Source organism: Eretmochelys imbricata, chromosome 1 (genome assembly GCF_965152235.1).
Source record: "Eretmochelys imbricata isolate rEreImb1 chromosome 1, rEreImb1.hap1, whole genome shotgun sequence".
In the NCBI taxonomy this organism is placed as follows: Eukaryota; Metazoa; Chordata; order Testudines; family Cheloniidae; genus Eretmochelys; species Eretmochelys imbricata.
Window position 1 is genome coordinate 29,795,196 of NC_135572.1, and position 19,319 is coordinate 29,814,514.

Consider the following 19,319-nt stretch of genomic DNA (forward strand, 5'->3'; position numbering starts at 1 on the left):
CATTGGAGCTGGATGAGTGGATGAAGAACAGATGGGGTGGTGTCTCTGGCTCATTGTTTCCTTGATGCACTTGTTTGTGGTTGATGAAAACCATTTATCTAGGAAATGGGAAATCCTGTCCCTTCACTTCAGCTCTGGGCAGATGCCTATGCGATATTTAACATAAAGGGGATTTGGGGGCTGAGGTCCCTCTGGACTTGTGCCTCAGACCTTGATTCCACTGTTTTCCCTTAGGGAATCTGTTGTCCCTTTGCTAGTACCTCTGAGAATTGGGAGAGAAAGGACAGCCTCTGTTTGAAGGTTGACTTATAATTCTCTCCTTAGAGAAGTTAGTGGGAAGGGACAGTGTGTTTGGATTTACCACACTCTCAGCCACCATCTTCTCCAATTTTTCTCAAAAAAAAAAAAAGGGAGCCTGTAAGCTTGGCTGAGCATATGACCTGCTTAGATTGAGTATCCATCTTCCAAGGTGGTGTCTGGCTGGAAACCATGGCTCAGGCTGAAAACCTCATTGCATCCACTGAGGCATCTGCTACAAATGCTGTTGCTAGGCAGACTAAGGTGGCATCAAAAATCAGGGTGATCTCTGTCCTTAAGGGCTTTGAGATCTTCTAGCCAGGAAAGAGATGCTCTTGCAAAGCAGGTAGCTGCCAGGGATGCTTGGAGGATGGTGGAGGCAGCTTCAAAAATCTTTGAGAGGGGCCTCCGTCTTTCTATTTGTGGGTTTTTGTGGTTTCCTTACAGTACAACTCCCCTGATGAGGGACACTACTGCAGCATCAACCTTCAGTATCTCAGCAATATAGCCTTTTGGTTTTTAATGATATATAGCCTCAGGTAGATCTTATTAATATGCTTGCCCTTATCATGTTTATTCCATTCATCCCTAATCACTTCCTCAAAGAAGAAGTGAAGGGATACTGCAGCACCAGGAGAAGAAGATTGTGAGGGAAGAAATGTACTCTGAGGCTTACTCACAGAGGCTTGCTCAAGTTTCAGAGCCAGACAGTTCACCTTCCTCAGAGGTGATGGAGGATGACTCATATCCTCCTGATTTTTTTGGGATGTTTCCCCCTTCAATCCCCCCCTTTTTTTTTAATTAAACAAAAACCTTTTTTGGATGCTTTAGGAGCATAGACACTCAGCTGTGGCTTTAGTGAGGCCTTTTGTAGCTTGCCTTCCTTAGGGCCTGGTGCTCTCTCGAGATGTCTTCCTCAGAATCCTCCACCACTGCTTCCTATTCCCCCTGGGAGAAGGGTGGGGACTTACTGTCAGAACCTCCTGGTTAGCTTGAAAGAGAGAAGAGCTGATTAGAAACCCTGTTTTCTTCCCAGGGGGCTCAGGACCCACTTTATCATGGGGATTGGGGGGGCGTGATGGACACTTGTGGTCCACAAGCCTCCCCTCTTTGTTCTGCAGGGGTCCTCCAGGACTTACCTCCCTAGTTGAATGGTCTGGAACCTCTCTGCTCTACTGCAGGGTTTCTGGTCCAAATTTTCCTTTTTGAAGCTGTGGCTGCCTTGGTGGGCAGGGAACTATACCTGCTTGTCTGACTTGCAGCCTTCGGACCTAATGCAGTTAGGGATGGAAGGCTGGGCATATCTCACCATGTTCTAAGCCTGCGAAGGCTGCCTCACAAATAGAGCACTGTTTGGATTTAACCTGGTGCTTTTTTGGTTGCTCTCCCATGCCTGTAAAGGACAAAGGAGCCAGCAGAGAGACACTACAGCAGAGGCTCAGAGAGAGTTAAGCCCCCAAAAAGTTAACTGATCCAGGGAGGAGAAGGAATGCTGAGGAGGGAGAACACTGCTCCCCACTGCCCAAAAACAGGGCAGAAAAAATTAAAATAGAAGGAAAAGAGGTGAGAGCAAAAGAAACCACCATTGTCTACCTGCTCATGCAGAGTTAGAAAATCTGGCAGCAAGTAGGAGCAGACTGTACAACGCCAAAATGCTTATCTTCAGAGAGAGAAATCGGCTTGATGTCCAGAATTGTGGGAGACACCGGGCTGCAGAAGAACCCTTTTCCAATGAATTTTGGTGGAACAGGTTTGATTGACCCCAGTGTTAGGAATTATATTTTCTATCTCAAATGATTCTCATGAGAGGGGTCCCTGAAGAGGGAGGGAGGAAGAAGTTGGGGGTGGGTGGGGAGGAGCACACTGGATGGAGTAACCTGTAGAAACTATCTTCAGAATTCACCTGTCTGAGGTGATGAGCTCCCAGGAAGGTAGGAAATGGAAGACAATCCCAATGGGGGGAGTGGTTAGGGGGGAAATACATGCAGTGTAGGATGAGGAGCAGGACAGAGTTTGTAACCCTGGACCAAAGGTTCGAAAACCAGTTCTTTCAAGAATGTTGCTGACTGGAAGGCTATTGTAAGGACAGCCCTTTTTCTTCATTATCCTGGCTTCTTTCTCGGGGGCTCGGCCATTCTGGGTAAGACCGTTGAGCCATCTGCAATTTACCGTACTTTCTCTCTTTGCCACAAGCGTACACATGCCCAGAGATCATAGTGTCGCCCAAGAGTCTTTAAGAGAACAAAGAGACCCTGGCTTCACTCAACGACTTGGGTCCTTCAAAAGAAGGTCCTTAACTGTGGACCAGAGGATTGCAGCCAAGAAACTTCTGTAGCCATGGAATGTTGCAGCTATATCGGCGGCATTGAGTCAGGCCGGGAAAGATTTCTTGCTAATTGTCTGGCCTTCTGTTAGGAGGGCTTGAAATTGTTCCCTCTGATCATGTGGCAGGAGTTCAATAAAAGATGAAAACTTGCAATAGTTTGTAAAATTGTCTTCTGCTATCAGGGCTTGGTAATTAGCTACTCTGAACGGCAGTGAAGCAGAGTAGCTCTTGTATCCCAGAAGGTCCAGTCTTTTGAGCTCTTTGTTGGATGGTGTTGGGCAGAACCTGTTATCTGTTCCATTTAATAACTGCCTCTATGAACCAGGGAGTTGGGTTCAGAATGGGATGTGAAAAAAATATTCTGAACCTTTGGCTGGGAAGTAGCATTTTCTGTCAGCCCATCATCACAAGGTGGTATAGTAATTGGAGTTTGCCACACAGACGTCAGCTGAACAAGGTGGGCAAAGTAATTTTGCCTGAAGCAGATGTATGAAGAATATCCAACAGGGAATGTTGGTATTCTGGTGTCTCCTATGATGGAATATGCAGGGTTTCTGCCACGGAAAGGTCCTGAATGGCCTTGAAATCATAAACATAAGATAGTGGGGGAGGCAAAATAAGAGAAGGGGGTTACACTCCCTCCCCCCACAAAAAAGCACAAACAGTGCTAAAAAAACAAGAAAGAAAGAATATACGGAGAAAAGAAAGGATTATTGTGAGAGAGGTAGCAAACTGCATAGCTAGCTAACAGACACAGCAATGTTCCACCTCAAGCCATAGGTGGTTGAGAAGGAACTGGAGTGGCAGTGGGTCTGCCTCCGAGCTATATACCCCCATACCAGAGCATGAAAGTGTCTGGGGCGCAGGCATGGATCCATGGACACTGCTGACAAATCACTGATCAACAGCAAATGTGTGTTTGCACCTCCTGTCATGGAGAACCCATAGAGACACTACTCAAAGAAGAATAAAAGTTACTCAGTTCCTAAGAGCCTTTTAAATAGTGTGGCATTTCCTTTTTTCCTGAACTGACAATGTTGTCCATGAGTTCAGAGAAGACATATTTCTGTAAAAATATCAATCCTAATTTGATTCTGTAATACCAACTCATTTTTTTTTAAATAGAGAAATTAAGTTGTACTACTACCAGTATTTGTACCAATTTCACTGCAGAAAAATTTAAAAGCCACATACACCAATTTTTAAACACTGCTTTAGTGTGATCAAAATCTAATGTGTTCCTGTCCCCAAGTAAATATATTTTGCTTACATGCTTCCAAATACACTTATTAGACAGGTCAATTTGTTACATACCTGATTCCAAACATACAGTGAACATAGTTAAATAAAGCTCTTCTCAACATGGTTGTGTCAACATCTTCGTGTGTAGCCATAGTGTTGTAGGTTAGATTGTAGACCATCCGAAACTTCTCATCCAGGAGATGCCCAATATCAGAATAGAGCCTGTTCACAAGGGAGAAGCCATGATTTTCCCAGGTATAGTCCTGTAAGAGCACAAAGAAATACACTAACGATGCATAAATATGCAAATAGTGCCTTCCCACCTGATCCTCCCTCTGGTTTCTTCCCCAGTTGAAGATCTTGTTCTCTGTTTTGTCTCTCATTCTGCTTTATTAATTCCCCTGCGCGTCCGTCCGTCCCCACCTCCAAAGGGGGTATTTTAATCAATAAGTTTTCCCCAGTCAGTTCTGCTTTAGTCCTTAGGTCCTGCAGATTTGGTTCAGACTGGAAAATATTCACACTGATATTATTCAGAGACTGCTGCTTTGGAAAGCTATGAGCCAGAGTGGAAGCACGGGGATGTGCTGTTCCTTAGAGACATGACTTCACTCTTGCACCAAGGACGGAGGAAAAGAGTTAGCAGTTTGAGAAACGCTGCCAGATGTGCCTGCGCAGCAACACCTTCACAGGCTACGACTTCGAACATAACCTCTTTGGGCAGGGATTAGCTTATCCTATGTTCATAAAGTGGCTAGCGCAATGCTCCATCACTGGGGGCCTCTGGATGCTTCTGTAATACAATTGTTACAATAGAAGATATGATTTGGGTAAAAGGTCTCACATTCTACCACCACTCAGCTAGGAAACAGTTAAACAAGTTAGCTATTCTGGAGAAGGTGAAACTTTTGAAGTTGGAAGTCAGTAACTGAAAATCCTTGCCTGAACGCAGAGACATTTCAGTTTCAGTGCAACCTTCCATAAAGCTCTTCTGAAGCAGTGCTGTACATGTCTAATGTTGTCTCAAGTCAATGACAATTGTCAGCCTTCTCCCAGAGGAGCCTTCTAAAGTTCATAGAAAGGTCAGCAGTATCTTTGATCTCAGACACAAACTTTGCCTTATCCTTGTCCACAATACACACCCAAGGTGGTGTTTGCGTCACCTTCCAAAACATGGTTTATTGCAGCATGAATTCATCCTGATCAGCATAGACTGTTGTAAATCTAAGGGCTTGTCAACACAGGGAGTTATTCAAGAATAGCTACTGTGCTTTAAATTCACACCCTACTTTAATCCAAATTAACTTTCAAGTGTATTCTAGCCCTAAGTATGTCTGCTGACAGGAATCGTGACTCCTTTGCTTTACCAAGGAATTTTTTTACACCTATTTTGGTTTGTCTACACCTATTTTGGTTTGTTTGGCTCTGACGTGGTTCAAGATTTTCCCATAACTTGCAGTTTATTAATATTAGATTCCCAGGAGATCAAACTGACTTTAGTCAGTGATCTGTTCTAAACACCTAGAGCTGTCCCTATTTTTTTTTTTTTAAATTTGTATTGCAATAGTGCATAGGAGTCCTATTCGTGGATTAGGGACCCACAGTGCTAGGCACTGCATGGACATAACAAAGAGATGTCCGTTACATACACTTGTTCTGCTAACACAACAGACGACCTAATACCCTGGCCTGAGGTTTATAATTAATAGAGGGTGGGCTAGTCACCCAACTGAAGCGATGGAAGCCGCTTCATTTGAGATATTTAACAGTTGACTGAACAAAATGCTACAAATATAAAAATATACCATAATGAGCAGTTATCTACCTGGGCTATGTCTACACTTAACACACGACAGTGGCACAGCTGCAGCACTGCACTTCAGTAGAAACACACACTACAGCGACTGGATGGGTTCTCCCATTGCTGTAGGTAATCCACCCCCCTGCAAGGTGGTAGCTAGGTTGAAAGAATTCTTCCATTGATCTAGCACTGTCTACACCAGGGCTTAGGCTGGTTTAACTATGTGTCTCAAGAGTGTGGCTTTTTCACTCCCCCCGAGGGATTTAGCAATGGCAATCTAACTTTTCAGTGTAGACCAGCTCTTGATCCTCTACTTGGACCTGGACATTTAACATGGATGTCCTTCTACTACTACATCTTATTTTTCCAGTAAAGAGAGACTTAGGGCATGTCTGCATGAACACTTGCTGCAAAGCAAGCTGGGGCATAAATCTACAGTACACCAAAGGGCACCAGGGAACTTTTAGCGTGCAGCAGCACAGTCCATACAGAGAGTTAGAGCAAGGTATGCAGGTGTGCTATAGATTTGTGCCCCAGCTTTCTGCACAGCAAGTGGTCATGCAGACCTGCCCTTAAAATGTTGGGGTTAATTTATTTTAAAAAATAAGTGCATTTAAGTACCTGAGCTCGGAATGTTGGCAGATGTTCTTCTCCCCGCCTGGCAAAGTCTTTGTACCCAAAACCAGGATCTTCGATATAGCGGGAGACATCCGACGTGGAAACCATTTCATCATCAAATGCTGAGAAGGACAGCAAAATGCTGTGTTTAAGACAGATAAGTATGGAGGCCGTTGTAGCCTTCTGATCCTCTCCCTCAACAAAGACTACAAGGCGTGCTGAACACAATATTTAAAGTTTGCAACTAATTCTGTGTACAAAGAAGAGGATAACATGTTGGTGTAGGAAGAGTATTAGGAGAATTTCAATCAATTTCCGTTCAGTTTATGATATTACGCTTGTGTACATTTGTCAATATAATTCATAGTAATTTGCTTGATTTACTTCGCACCAGTGTTTCAATTTTTTATTCTTAATTTTGCAAGTAAATATTTAAATTTATTTTTACACTTCTCCCTTTTTCAGAGATTTTCTAAAACCCTTCATTGAAACAATGGGCAAGATGTTTTTAAACAGATTGCAGGGTGGTATGAGGGAGTGAGGTTAGTAACAAGAAATCCAGAGAAGAGGAAGATTGCAATAGTAAAGGTTTGAGATGACCTGGGAGTGGATCAGTAATTTATTTGTTAGAATAGGGAGGAAAAGTTCAATTTTGGAGACGAAGAAAGAAAGGTTAGGACCTTAATCATAGCTTGGTTGAGGGGGTAGATATCGAAGATGACCCTAATGCTGCCTAGAGTGTTAGGAAGAATTAAGGTGTCACTCAATTAACGGGGAATGGAGATAGCACAGGGCTTGGGAGAAAAGGCAAGTTCAGTTTTGAATTTACAGCAGGCTATATAAGACTGAAAGGAGTGTCTTACAGTACTGATTATAACAAAAAACCTTAAGTTACAACACACAACTGTAGTTCATAAAAAGAAAAGGAGTAGTTGTGGCACCTTAGAGACTAACCAATTTATTTGAGCATGAGCTTTCGTGAGCTACAGCTCACTTCATCGGATGCATACTATGGAAACGGCAGAAGACATTATATACACAGAGACCATGAAACAATACCTCCTCCCACCCCACTCTCCTGCTGGTAATAGCTTATCTCAAGTGATCATCAAGTTGGGCCATTTCCAGCACAAATCCAGGTTTTCTCACCCTCCACCCCCCCCACACACAAACTCACTCTCCTGCTGGTAATAGCCCATCCAAAGTGACCACTCTCTTTAAAATGTGTATGATAATCAAGGTGGGCCATTTCCAGCACAAATCCAGGTTTTCTCACCCCCCCACCCCCCTCCAAAAACCACACACACAAACTCACTCTCCTGCTGGTAATAGCTCATCCAAAGCGACCACTCTCCCTACAATGTGCATGATAATCAAGGTGGGTCATTTCCAGCATAAATCCAAGTTTAACCAGAACGTCGGGGGGGTAGAAAAAAACAAGGGGAAATAGGCTACCTTGCATAATGACTTAGCCACTCCCAGTCTCTATTTAAGCCTAAATTAATAGTATCCAATTTGCAAATGAATTCCAATTCAGCAGTTTCTCGCTAGAGTCTGGATTTGAAGTTTTTTTGTTGTAAGATAGCGACCTTCATGTCTGTGATTGCGTGACCAGAGAGATTGAAGTGTTCTCCGACTGGTTTATGAATGTTATAATTCTTGACATCTGATTTGTGTCCATTTATTCTTTTACGTAGAGATTGTCCAGTTTGACCAATGTACATGGCAGAGGAGCATTGCTGGCACATGATGGCATATGTCACATTGGTAGATGTGCAGGTGAACGAGCCTCTGATAGTGTGGCTGATGTTATTAGGCCCTGTGATGGTGTCCCCTGAATAGATATGTGGGCACAGTTGGCAACGGGCTTTGTTGCAAGGATAGGTTCCTGGCTTAGTGGTTCTGTTGTGTGGTTGTTGGTGAGTATTTGTTCATGTTTTTCTTACTATATACAAACTAGCAAAGTGTTAAGAGAGCACATGCCATATAACAAAACACTTGTGAGCTGTGGTAAGCAGTCATACAGACTTAATGAGGGGCAAGGGGCAATTAACTAAACTAACTAACACTAACCAAATATAGTAAAGAAAAAAGAAACACTAAATATGTACATGGACAAGTATTCTCACAGACAAGTGATGAGCACAGAGGAACAAGGATTCCGACCATGCGGCAGTAAGAGGGAACTGAAAGGGGCATCATCCCGCACAGCCTCATAACTTTGCCTGCACCACGAGGCTACGTACAATTGCCCGTGAGGGCCAATGAACATTGCTGCAAAACCTTCCAGCTCCAGCACATGGCGTACATGCACACCCGTGTTTGGAATACATATAGGGACCATCATTCGAAGAAGAACTAAATCATACAAGACCAGGCTTGTAGATACCAATTCAAAATTATATGAAAGCAGTGAACTCTACAGTTCATCAAGATCCAGGCTGAACTTATGCCAAGAGTTACAGTAACTATGCATCTCTGAAGAGCTCCAACAATGTGTTACTAAATGAGGACAGGTTCTCTAGCAGGAATCAATTTATCTCCACCGAACAAACAGGTGGCTTGATTGTGTAACTACCTTTACAGGAGTTGATTACCACATAGCTGACTGCATTTGACCCTGATATTAAATCTTGGCTCACTTCCACATGAACTGACAGAAAAATTGCCAGATGTCCACTGTTCACACTTAAAACAAAAACAAAACAAAACAAAAAGTTCATTTAAGAATCACAGGGATGCTTTATCTTCTCTCTGGCTCATTAACTAATCAAGACATAACTGTGTAGGAAGAAACTTGCATGGCACCTGCCCTAGGTAATCACCCCTGAAGATTATTTCAAGTTAGATTTAATTCTCATTGGTTTACAGCTTGTATTTTCCCATTTGCTGCTTCCTGCAACTATAAGATTTAAACTCTAGCATTAGAGTGTTTTAGAAAACTATGGGAGTCTCACAGATCAGTACCTATGAAGTACCCTTTGAAAAAAGAAAAAGCTAACCTAAGAAGTATAGCATCTCTAGCCGTCTTCTCTGACTACAGTTCCCAAGAAATACCAATACAGTACACCCTTGCCATAATGAACCTCTAGGGATCCAAGCCATTTGTTCGTTATAGACAGCGGTTTGTTATAGTGGAAGAGCCCTGCTGGGGCTGTGGTGGAGGGATCCAGAGACCAGGTTCGCTTTAGCCCAAGGTTTGTAATTGTGAAGGATGTTATAGTGAGCATCTACCGTACCACACTGTGACGGTCTGTACCGTTATGTTCACCCCTTTTACAGAAACTACGGTGTTAGGATATAGACATTCAGGCCTGTCTGCAAAGGCCTGTACTTTAAGAATTTAGGTGTATTCTTATTACTTGGCTAGTTAGAGGTATAAAAGAAAGAATCAAAATCACTGTCTGCCAGTGTAAGGTCCTTCTCTTACTGTGACAGTCTGAGGCCCTGTTCTTAGGCTAAGGCCTTTGGCTAAGCAACAGAGGCAGCCATAAGGTGGGAAGTGACTGGTCACATCTTCACATTCCAAACTAGTCATATTGAAAGAAGGTGCTACTGGGCTGTTAGGAATAAACTCCTGTCCTGATAATGCCTGTCACCTCCAGAGAAAGGGAAGTGCCTAAAAGACGTAAAAGGAAACTTAGTTTGAAAGCATCCTGTCTGGCAAGAACTCACTTATCAATAGCTGGGATGTAAAATCCTCACTTCTGTATTGTTTTGTCATTATAGTTCCCACTTTGCTATTGTTTGTCTGTATAATCTCTGTCTGGTTCTGTGATTGTTTCTGTCTGCTGTATAATTAATTTTGCTGGGTGTAAACTAATTAAGATGGTGGGATATAATTGGTTACATAATCATGTTACAATATGTTAGGATTGGTTAGTTAAATTTCAGGAAAATGATTGGTTAAGGTATAGCTAAGCAGAACTCAAGTTTTACTATATAGTCTGCACTCAATCAGGAAGTGAGTGGGTGGGTGTGGGGAGGGGAAATGGGAACAGGGAATAGGGGTGGGGAAATTGGAATCATGTTTGGCTAAGGGGGGAAATGGGAACAAGGACACAGGTGTAAGGCTCTGTGGTGTCAGAGCTGGGAAGGGGGACACTAAGGAAGGAAACTGGAATCATGCTTGCTGGAAGTTCACTGCAATAAACATCGAATTGTTTGCACCTTTGGACTTCGGGTATTGTTGCTCTCTGTTCATGCGAGAAGGACCAGAGAAAGAAGTGGGTGAAGAAATAAGCCCCCTAACATACGGGGATGTGAGTGATTGCTGGACCCAGACTAGGAAAGAGTATAGTCTGTAAATGAAGCTTATTGGAACATCTCTGAGGGTAAGATTTACCTGCATTTAGTTTAGACTTGCGTGTTTTTGTTTTATTTTGCTTGGTAAATTTACTTTGTTCTGTCTGTTATTACTTCGAACTACTTAAATTCTACTTTTTATACTTAATAAAATCACTTTTTGCTTATTAAATTAACCCAGAGCACGTAATTAATACCCGGGGGAGCAAGCAGCTGTGCATCTCTCTCCATCAGCGTTATAGAGGACAAAAATTTATGAGTTTACCGTGTATAAACTTTATACAGAGTAAAACGGATTTATTTGGGGGTTTGGATCCCATTGGGAGCACTTCTTACGTGGTTTTCAGTTAAGCCTGCAGCTTCTGGGGGACGTGGTTCAGACCTGGGTCTGTGTTTGCAGCAGGCTAGTGTGTCTGGCTCAACAAGACAGGGTACTGAAGTCACAACCTGGCAGGGAAAATGGGTTCAGAGGTAGTCTCAGAACATCAGGTGGCAGTTCACAGGGGGTTTCCGTGATCCAACCCATCACAGGTATCATTTGAAAACTCAATTTGCTGATAATTGTCCAAGTAAGTTATATGGCAACATTGTAATAAAGTTATAAAATTCTACTGTGTGACATTACTGAGGCATGTTCCAAAGTTCAGAAAAGCAGGCACAAACCAGTTCCTTAGAGACAAAAGGCAAACTGATGCCTCAGCCAGGTGTGAACAAAATCAAATGGACTATCACCTGGTTAAAACAGCCATTCTCTGGCAGGAAAAGAGGGTGCGAGCAAGAAATTTACACCTTGGAAAAGGAACAGCTGGTGGTTCCTACCCACAGACTTTCTGTCTCTTGAACCTCAGCTGGAGATCATTCTCAAACAGGAGGAAAACGTATGAGAGTGGGAAACAGACACCAAGTGACTCCTCCCTTTCTCTCTGCCCACGGCATTCAGAACACCTGAAGTACAAGGAAAGACGCATTGGACTGGGGAGAGGGGTCCTAGCTTGTATTGTGCAAGAGAGGGCTGGGCAATACAAGCAGCACATTTCTGGGGACAAGTCTACGACTGGGAATTTGCTGGTGTTGCTCTGCAATATAATTCAGGAGTGGCTGGCTACAGCATTCACAATACAGCTGGGAGTAATCTATATGCTGGAGGTTGTGTTGTTAGCAGTCCAGGACTGGTTGCTCTCACAGTGAAGCAGTGTAAAAGGCACCCCAGGTTGGAGAATTGAGGGGACACAGCTGTTCAACAGTCCAGATTGTATGCTGGATAATGTCACACATGTTATACTCCTGGGGGAATTCCGTACCACTGTGCACACGCATATTCCATGTGCCATGAATATTTTTAATTTTTTCGCAGAAATTAGCTTCTGCTGAAAAATTGATGCAATTCTATCTTTTGCCCACTAGAGGGTACTGTGGTGCTAGAACACAGCAGCTGCTCCAGGCAAGCCCCAAGCAGCTAGGGAAGAGAAAGAGCCTGCCTTTTTCCACAGTGCCTGTTGGGCCAGGTCAAGAGACAGAGGATACAGAGAGACAGCCAGCATGCGGCTGCTGGGAGGATTTCAGACAGGGGCTCATAAGGGCTAGTGGGAGAGGACAAACTGGGGCAGGGGCTGAATGGGAATGGAGGCGCAGGGCCACAGAGTAGAGGGAGGTGCAGGGCCACATGGGCATAGTGGAAGAGGTGCAGGGCTACAGAGGGAAAGGGGATGGCTGAGTGGGGGCATGGAGACACATGGGAACAGGGGGTGCACGGACATATGGGGATGGGGTGTTGTCATAAATATAAAGGGAAGGGTAAACACCTTTAAAATCCCTCCTGGCCAGAGGAAAAATCCTTCACCTGTAAAGGGTTAAAAAGCTAGGATAATTTCGCTGGCACCTGACCAAAATGACCAATGAGGAGACAAGATACTTTCAAAGCTGGGGGGGGCAGGGGGAGGGAGAGAAGAGAAACAAAGGGTGTGTGTGTGTGAGAGAGATGCATTTGCCGGGAACAGAAAGGAATGGAGTCTTAGAACTTAGTAAGTAATCTAGCTGGATAGGTATTAGATTCTGTTTGTTTAAATGGCTGAGAAAATAAGCTGTGCTGAATGGAATGGATATTCCTGTTTTTGTGTCATTTTGTAACTTAAGGTTTTGCCTAGAGGGATTGTCTGTGTTTTGAATCTAATTACCCTGTAAGGTATTTACCATCCTGATTTTACAGAGGTGATTCTTTTACTTTTTCTTCTATTAAAATTCTTCTTCTAAGAACCTGATTGCTTTTTCATTGTTCTTAAGATCCAAGGGTTTGGGTCTGTGTTCACCTATGCAAATTGGTGAGGATTTTTATCAAGTCTTCACCAGGAAAGGGGGTGTAGGGTTTGGGGAGGATTTTGGGGGGAAGACGTTTCCAAGCGGGCTCTTCCCAGTTATCTATCTATTTATCTGTTTAATGCTTGGTGGTGGCAGCAATAAAGTCCAAGGGAAAAAGGAAAATAGTTTGTACCTTGGGGAAGTTTTAACCTAAGCTGGTAAAAATAAGCTTAGAAGGTTTTCATGCAGGTCCCCACATCTGTACCCTAGAGTTCAGAGTGGGGAAGGAACCTTGACAGGTGTCTGAGTGGGGGTGGAGGGACACATGTGAACAAGGGGTGCAAGGACACATGGGGCACAGAGACACAGAAGCAGATGTGCCTGATTGAATGGGAGAGACTAGGGGTCAGCTAGGGTCTGCACAGGTACACTCCCTAACAATCCTTCCCTGCCCCCTGCAAAAAACCTGTTCCATATTTTTCCCACCCATACACAACAACCCTTCAAGTTCATACCCAGTCTCCTTCCCAGCAATTACTTCCTTCTCCTTCAGCTCCTCCATTATCCCTGACTCCCCCAAGCCTCTGCATTGCTTCTGAGAGGTCCAAAAACTATGGTTCTGTTCTGTAGTTTAAATGAATTATTACTTAAAGAGCTCTGTATTAAATATGCCTAGTAAGGAATCTATTTGTCAAAAAACGTTTCCTGAATCCTTTTTGTTGTCCATATTGTTACAGCCATACTTACTGACAGGTATTTTGAAATAAAATTACCAAAAAAATTGAAACTGATGTGATTATATTGTGTTATTTTGACAAATAAAATATGTGGAATTTTAAAATTGTGTGCAGAATTTTTAATTTTTTGGTGCAGAATTTTTAGGCGCAGAATTCTCCCATGAGTAATGTGAAACAGACTTCAGCTATTCCTTGTCTATGGATGAAACTATTATTCTTAGGAGTTTAAAAGAGAAACATAGCAAAGCAGACTCCCCAATTCTGAATTTTGAAGGATAACTTAGAAATAAATTAAAAATGTTTTATGAAACCCTCATCACAATACAGGAAAGGGCTATAGGATAACAAAACAACACCTCAAAAATAGATAATTTCAATCCATCCCCTTCCCCCCTCTCCCTGAGATTGTCCCTTCAGGAGAAGGTTGAAGCTCAATGATGGAGTAATGTAGGGAAGTCTGTGCTGCCACACTCTGTCTTATACTTATTTCTTGAACAGAAATTTTTTCCTTCTAAGACTATTAGCAAGGGACTTTCCAGAAACACTATTTGAAAATGTGACAGAAGTCTGCTATTCAAAAATCCTATTAAGGAATGAATTGGGATTTAAAGATAGGCAACACTATGAAAAAGCAGTTTCTCCTAAAGTTGTGTGCAAGTTTCTTACTGACAAAAGAAGACTAATTTCTAGTAACAATGAGGATTAACATATTTGAGAACAAGAAATCTGAATCAGACAGGCAGTGACACATGAGCCAGCCTTACTACCCTGTGAAAATCCAGATCAGTGTAACTGCTAAAGTCCACTAATTGGATTGCACAGTAGAATTTTAGTTATAATGGAGCAGAGAAAGAAGGGGAGCAGAGAGGGTGAAGTACCTCCAGTAACTACTAGAAGACTCTCTTTCTTCTCCTTTTCAAAGCGAGTTGCCATTTCTTCCTGTGAGGCCTCCTCTTCCTCCTTTTCTTCTTGCAGCCTCTTCATTCTTTCCATTAAGGCCTCCAGCTCACTCAAAGAATCTGCAATCTGGAAAAAAACCAAAAAGAAACCCAAAAACCAACCATGATATTTTGGCAAATTAAAAAGTAAATGGCATCATAGTTGTCTAGGAGTAAAAGCTCAAATTAAATATTCTCAAAAGTTATCTCTATCCTTGAAAACACAGCATATGGTACATATACTTTGAGTACATTATAGGTGATGCATCTTTGAAAGTCTTTCACAAAGGGTATGTCTATGCTGCAATGTAAGCCCAGGGTTAGTGGGACTCGAGTCAGCTGACCCTTGTTAGAGAACCCTGGGCTTGAGCATCTACACTGATTCTAATTGTATGTTAAGAATTTTGTAACCCAGGCTCAAAACTGTGGTTCTGATGTCCACACTGCAGCATGCTGATCCAAGTCAAACCAACTAGATTCCAAATCATTTGCCCAGAATCCCTAGTACCCTCCCAAAACATGGCTGCTCTAGCCCTTTGACTGTGATGCACTGTCAGAAAATTTTATTGCCCATGCTGCACATTAAAAGTTTGAACAGCCTGCCAACATAGCCAGCCAGAGAGACATTTTGATATGTAGGCCCCCAGCTACCAGGGGCAGGGTGGATGTGCCTTTTGAAAAACTTCTTGCTTGCGTTTTCACTCCTGTGTCAAGAAACAGGCAGAGCTTGTCTGAGGCACTGGTGGACGTTTTAGCAGCTTTTTCTGATCTACCAAAAGTACCTGACAGGTTTCATGATGGAGCAAGTAGGAGGTGGTGGCAGAGAAGTATCCAGGCACGGCAGACGCTGCTCAGTACAATCAGCAGAGTCACTGATGCCCCCTACATAATCCGGCGCATGCCCACAAGCAGAGATTGGTGGGATCATGTAGTCATGCAGACCTGGGATGTCAAGCAGTGGGTCCAGAAGTTTTTCATGAAGAAAGCAACATTTTGGAGCTTTGTGAGCAGCTTGCTCTGACTCACCAGCGTAAAGAGACGCACGAGGGCACCCTTGCCTATCCAGAAGCAGGTTGCCATAACTGTCTGGAAGCTGGCTACCCCAGACCGCTACAGGTTTGTTGTCAACCAGTTTGGTGTCAGAAAGTTAACTGTGGGTAAAGTGAGTTTTCTGAGGCAATCAGGCACATGGTTTGCCACAAAGTGGCAGGCATTAAAGGTATTCCGGAGGTAGTTGTTAGCTTTGAGAGAATGAGGTTTCCAAACTGTGCTGGGGCCACTGATAGACTCATGTGCCCACAGTTTGCCCTCCTCAAGGAGCACGAGCACCTACACTGCAAAGGTAGTACTGCAAAGGGTACTACTTCATTGTTATGCAGGCCCTCATGGACCATGGAGGCTGATTTCATGAATGTCATAAGGGGCTGCACTGGAAAAGTTAATGAAGAAAAGTTTTTCACAGCTTGAGAGTCTATATTCATGGACAGGATGGCACACTATTCCCTAAATGACACTGTATTAAACAGTTATTGTCCACACCGTTATTCTGGGACACTCTGCGTCTCACCCCCCCCACCCACACACACCCCTTTTGCCTTGGTTTATGAAACTATACCCTGATTTCAGAGGCCCTGGCAAAAGGAGGTTTCGTTACACTCAGCAGGTGCAGAATGGTTGTAGAATGTGGGTAGAACCTGCTTTTAGCAGGTTAAATCCCACTGGAGATCTCTACAGATCTGTTTGGATGCCAGTGTCATCAGTGCTGTCCGCATTACTGCGGCTTGCTATGCTGTTCACAATCTTTGTGAAGCCAGAAGTGAGCCGTTTCACCCTGAATGGATCTATGATGGGCTCAGGTGTGGCTTCCGTCTCCTCCAGGTTTGCTGCATGTTTTGCAAAAGGCTTGTTCTGTTGGGCCTCCATTGCAACCACAGAAGGCTCTCTGATGGTGTGTTTGCAGCTCCATGATTAGAAGACAATGGAAGAGTTAATGCAGACTCACTGAGCTGCTGCTGTATGCTGGGGAGGCTGGCTTCCATTTTCAACTGAGTCAACTAAAGATTGTTGGCAGAGAGAGGATTAAGGAAATTAGCCCATGGGATTGTGGAATACTTCTGGCAGACACCCAGAACAAGAGTTAAGTGAGGCCATAAAGCAATAGGGCTCGAACCCTGAGTCCCGATGTGATTTAGGCTTGTTCCCTGAAGCCCTAGGTCTTAGCCCTGGGTTTGTGCGATGTGTGTAGATGAAGGTGTGGGGTTAGACTTGAGCCTGCACTTACACTGCAGTGTAGACATACCTAAAACGTTATAAGGAAAAGCAGTGAAAAGGGACGGACCTGGTAGCCCTATTCAAGGCTATCAGACTACTTTATTGCAGCAGGGGTAATTGAGAAATGCAGACATTGTTTGAAAGAGGAAACTGTATCCATAAATGTATGTTGCAACATTCTGAAGGTTCAGAAAAATTCACTTATCCCTGAATAAACATTGACATGTACTCTGGAAGACAGTTTTAAATATTAAAATTGACTTTTCTGGTTTTACTGCTGCTGACAGCCGTCTTACTAACGAGTCATATTGTCTATGATATCAGCAATACAGGAGCCCAACCTAGGAGAGTAAATCAATATTCTATTCTATTTTAATGTTTTATTAACCCAAACTAGTTGCTTATACATATAAAGATAAAAATATTACAAGGAAGAACCGCATATTAGAACTACATCTTGTAGTGACAAAAAAGGATTCAGATATGCATAACCTAAATCTGTTATTCTCTCTCCTTTCAATCTCTTACTTGTGAAAAGTTATTTTATTTTGTTAGCAGTGAACTTAAGAACTACTAATTAAATTGCACGAAGGGTCTCCCCACCCCCAAAAAATAGCCTAGCACATCAACCTGTAGTACAATTTAAGGCTTCCTTTTCAAAGCATTGCAAAATTAGATTTGTAATAAACACCAGGTTTACACAATATAATTAACTAGAGATCAAAATTCTTTCTGCTGGTTGGTTCAGGGAGGAAAAAAAAAGGTTGTTTGAAAAAAGTTTATTGATCCTGAAAGTAAGTACTTGGTGTTAGGATATTCAGCCCTGTCTCTAAAGGCCTACACTCTAAGAATTTAGGTGTATTCTTATCACTTAGCTAGTTATAGAGGTATAAAAGAAAGAATCAAAATCACTGTCTGCCGGCGTAAGGGCCTTCTCTTACTGTGACAGTCTGAGGCCTTGTTCTTAGGCAGCCATAAGCTGGGAAGTGAATGGTCACATCCTCACATTCCAACCTAGTCACATTGAAATAAGGTGCTACTGGGCTGTTAGGAATACAATCCTGTCCTGATAATGCCTATCACCTCCAGAGAAAGGAAAGTGCCTAGAAGATGTAAAAGGAAACTTAGTTTGATAGCATCCTGTCTGGCAAGAACTCACTTATCAATAGACAGCTGGGAAACCCTCATGTCTTTATAGATGTAGTTGTGAAATCCTCATTTCTGTGTTGTTCTATCATTGTAGTCCCCATTTCCCTATTGTTTGTCTGTATAATCTGTCTGGTTCTGTGATTGTTTCTGTCTGCTGTATAATTAATTTTGCTGGGTGTAAACTTATTAAGGTGGTGGGATATAATTGGTTAAATAATCATGTTACAATATGTTAGGATTGGTTAGTTAAATTTCAGGAAAATGATTGGTTAAGGTATAGCTAAGCAGAACTCAAGTTTTACTATATAGTCTGCAGTTAATCAGGAAATAAGGGGGGGAAATGGGAACAGGGAATGAGGGTGGGGAAATTGGAATCATGTTTGCTAAGGGGGGGGAATGGGAACAAGGACACAGGTGTAAGGCTCTGTGGTGTCAGAGCTGGGAAGGAGGTACACTAAGAAAGGAAACTGGAATTATGCTTGCTGGAAGTTCACCCCAATAAAACATTGAATTGTTTGCACCTTTGGACTTCGGGTATTGTTGCTCTCTGTTCATGCGAGAAGGACCAGGGAAGGAAGTGGGTGAAGGAATAAGCCCCCTAACAAAAAGTGTTTCAAACATTAGCCTGTTTTGAGATCATTGACTTTAAATAGATCACAATTCTGATTACCATGTTGCAATTTTTTCCATTTTGATTGCAGCACCCTCTATTTCATGAGCCTCCGGAGCTCAAACAGTGATTTATACTATTTAAAAGTTAGGGCTTCCGGCTTTCTAAGAAAAAGAAGCCTTAATCTACCCCAGTAATTCAGGAGATCAGCTATTAAAAATCACTTTGCAACTGAAGCTTGTAATCAGAATTATGTGATTTTGAATCTGATATATTGCAAACTGTCAGGGCTAAAATCTTATATGCCACCAGAACCCTAGAATTCCAACAGTATATACAAAACAAACAAAATTTAGGCTTAAATAGGAAAGAGTGGAAAAAACCTAATACAAAACAGAAGCAAGCAAAAGAATACTCTTGCAACACTAACCCCAAAGTTGCTACTTGTGAGGGATGCATTCTCTATGTTGTTGTCGTTGGCAAGATCACAGACACAGAATTTGTTGACTGCTATAAGTCTGAACCCATTAGAGGTATCTGGATCTCTCTCTGGATTAATGCCACTACCAAATACAAAACTTGCCAAGGCATGATAGTGTGCCAACAGGACCACAGCATGTACCAATTCAGGAAGAGACCAATTATTTTCTCCAGTCTTGACAAGTTTCTGAAATGAGAACAAAATAGAGAGTGAGTAAATATATGAGCTTTAGAGACCAAGATAGAAAGTGTA

General features: G+C 42.7%; 1 protein-coding gene across 1 annotated transcript in view; it reads right to left on the reverse strand.

Annotated features, from left to right (window-relative positions):
- SESN3 (sestrin 3) overlaps window positions 1–19,319 on the reverse strand; it is an 88,697-nt gene that overhangs the window by 10,947 nt on the left and 58,431 nt on the right. The window contains exons 5-8 of the mRNA XM_077808410.1: window positions 19,017–19,253; window positions 14,497–14,644; window positions 6,285–6,403; window positions 3,938–4,128 (exon numbers count right to left, since the gene is read on the reverse strand). Of these exons, the coding sequence (XP_077664536.1) occupies window positions 3,938–4,128; window positions 6,285–6,403; window positions 14,497–14,644; window positions 19,017–19,253 (695 nt within the window). The remainder of the gene's footprint in view (window positions 1–3,937; window positions 4,129–6,284; window positions 6,404–14,496; window positions 14,645–19,016; window positions 19,254–19,319) is intronic.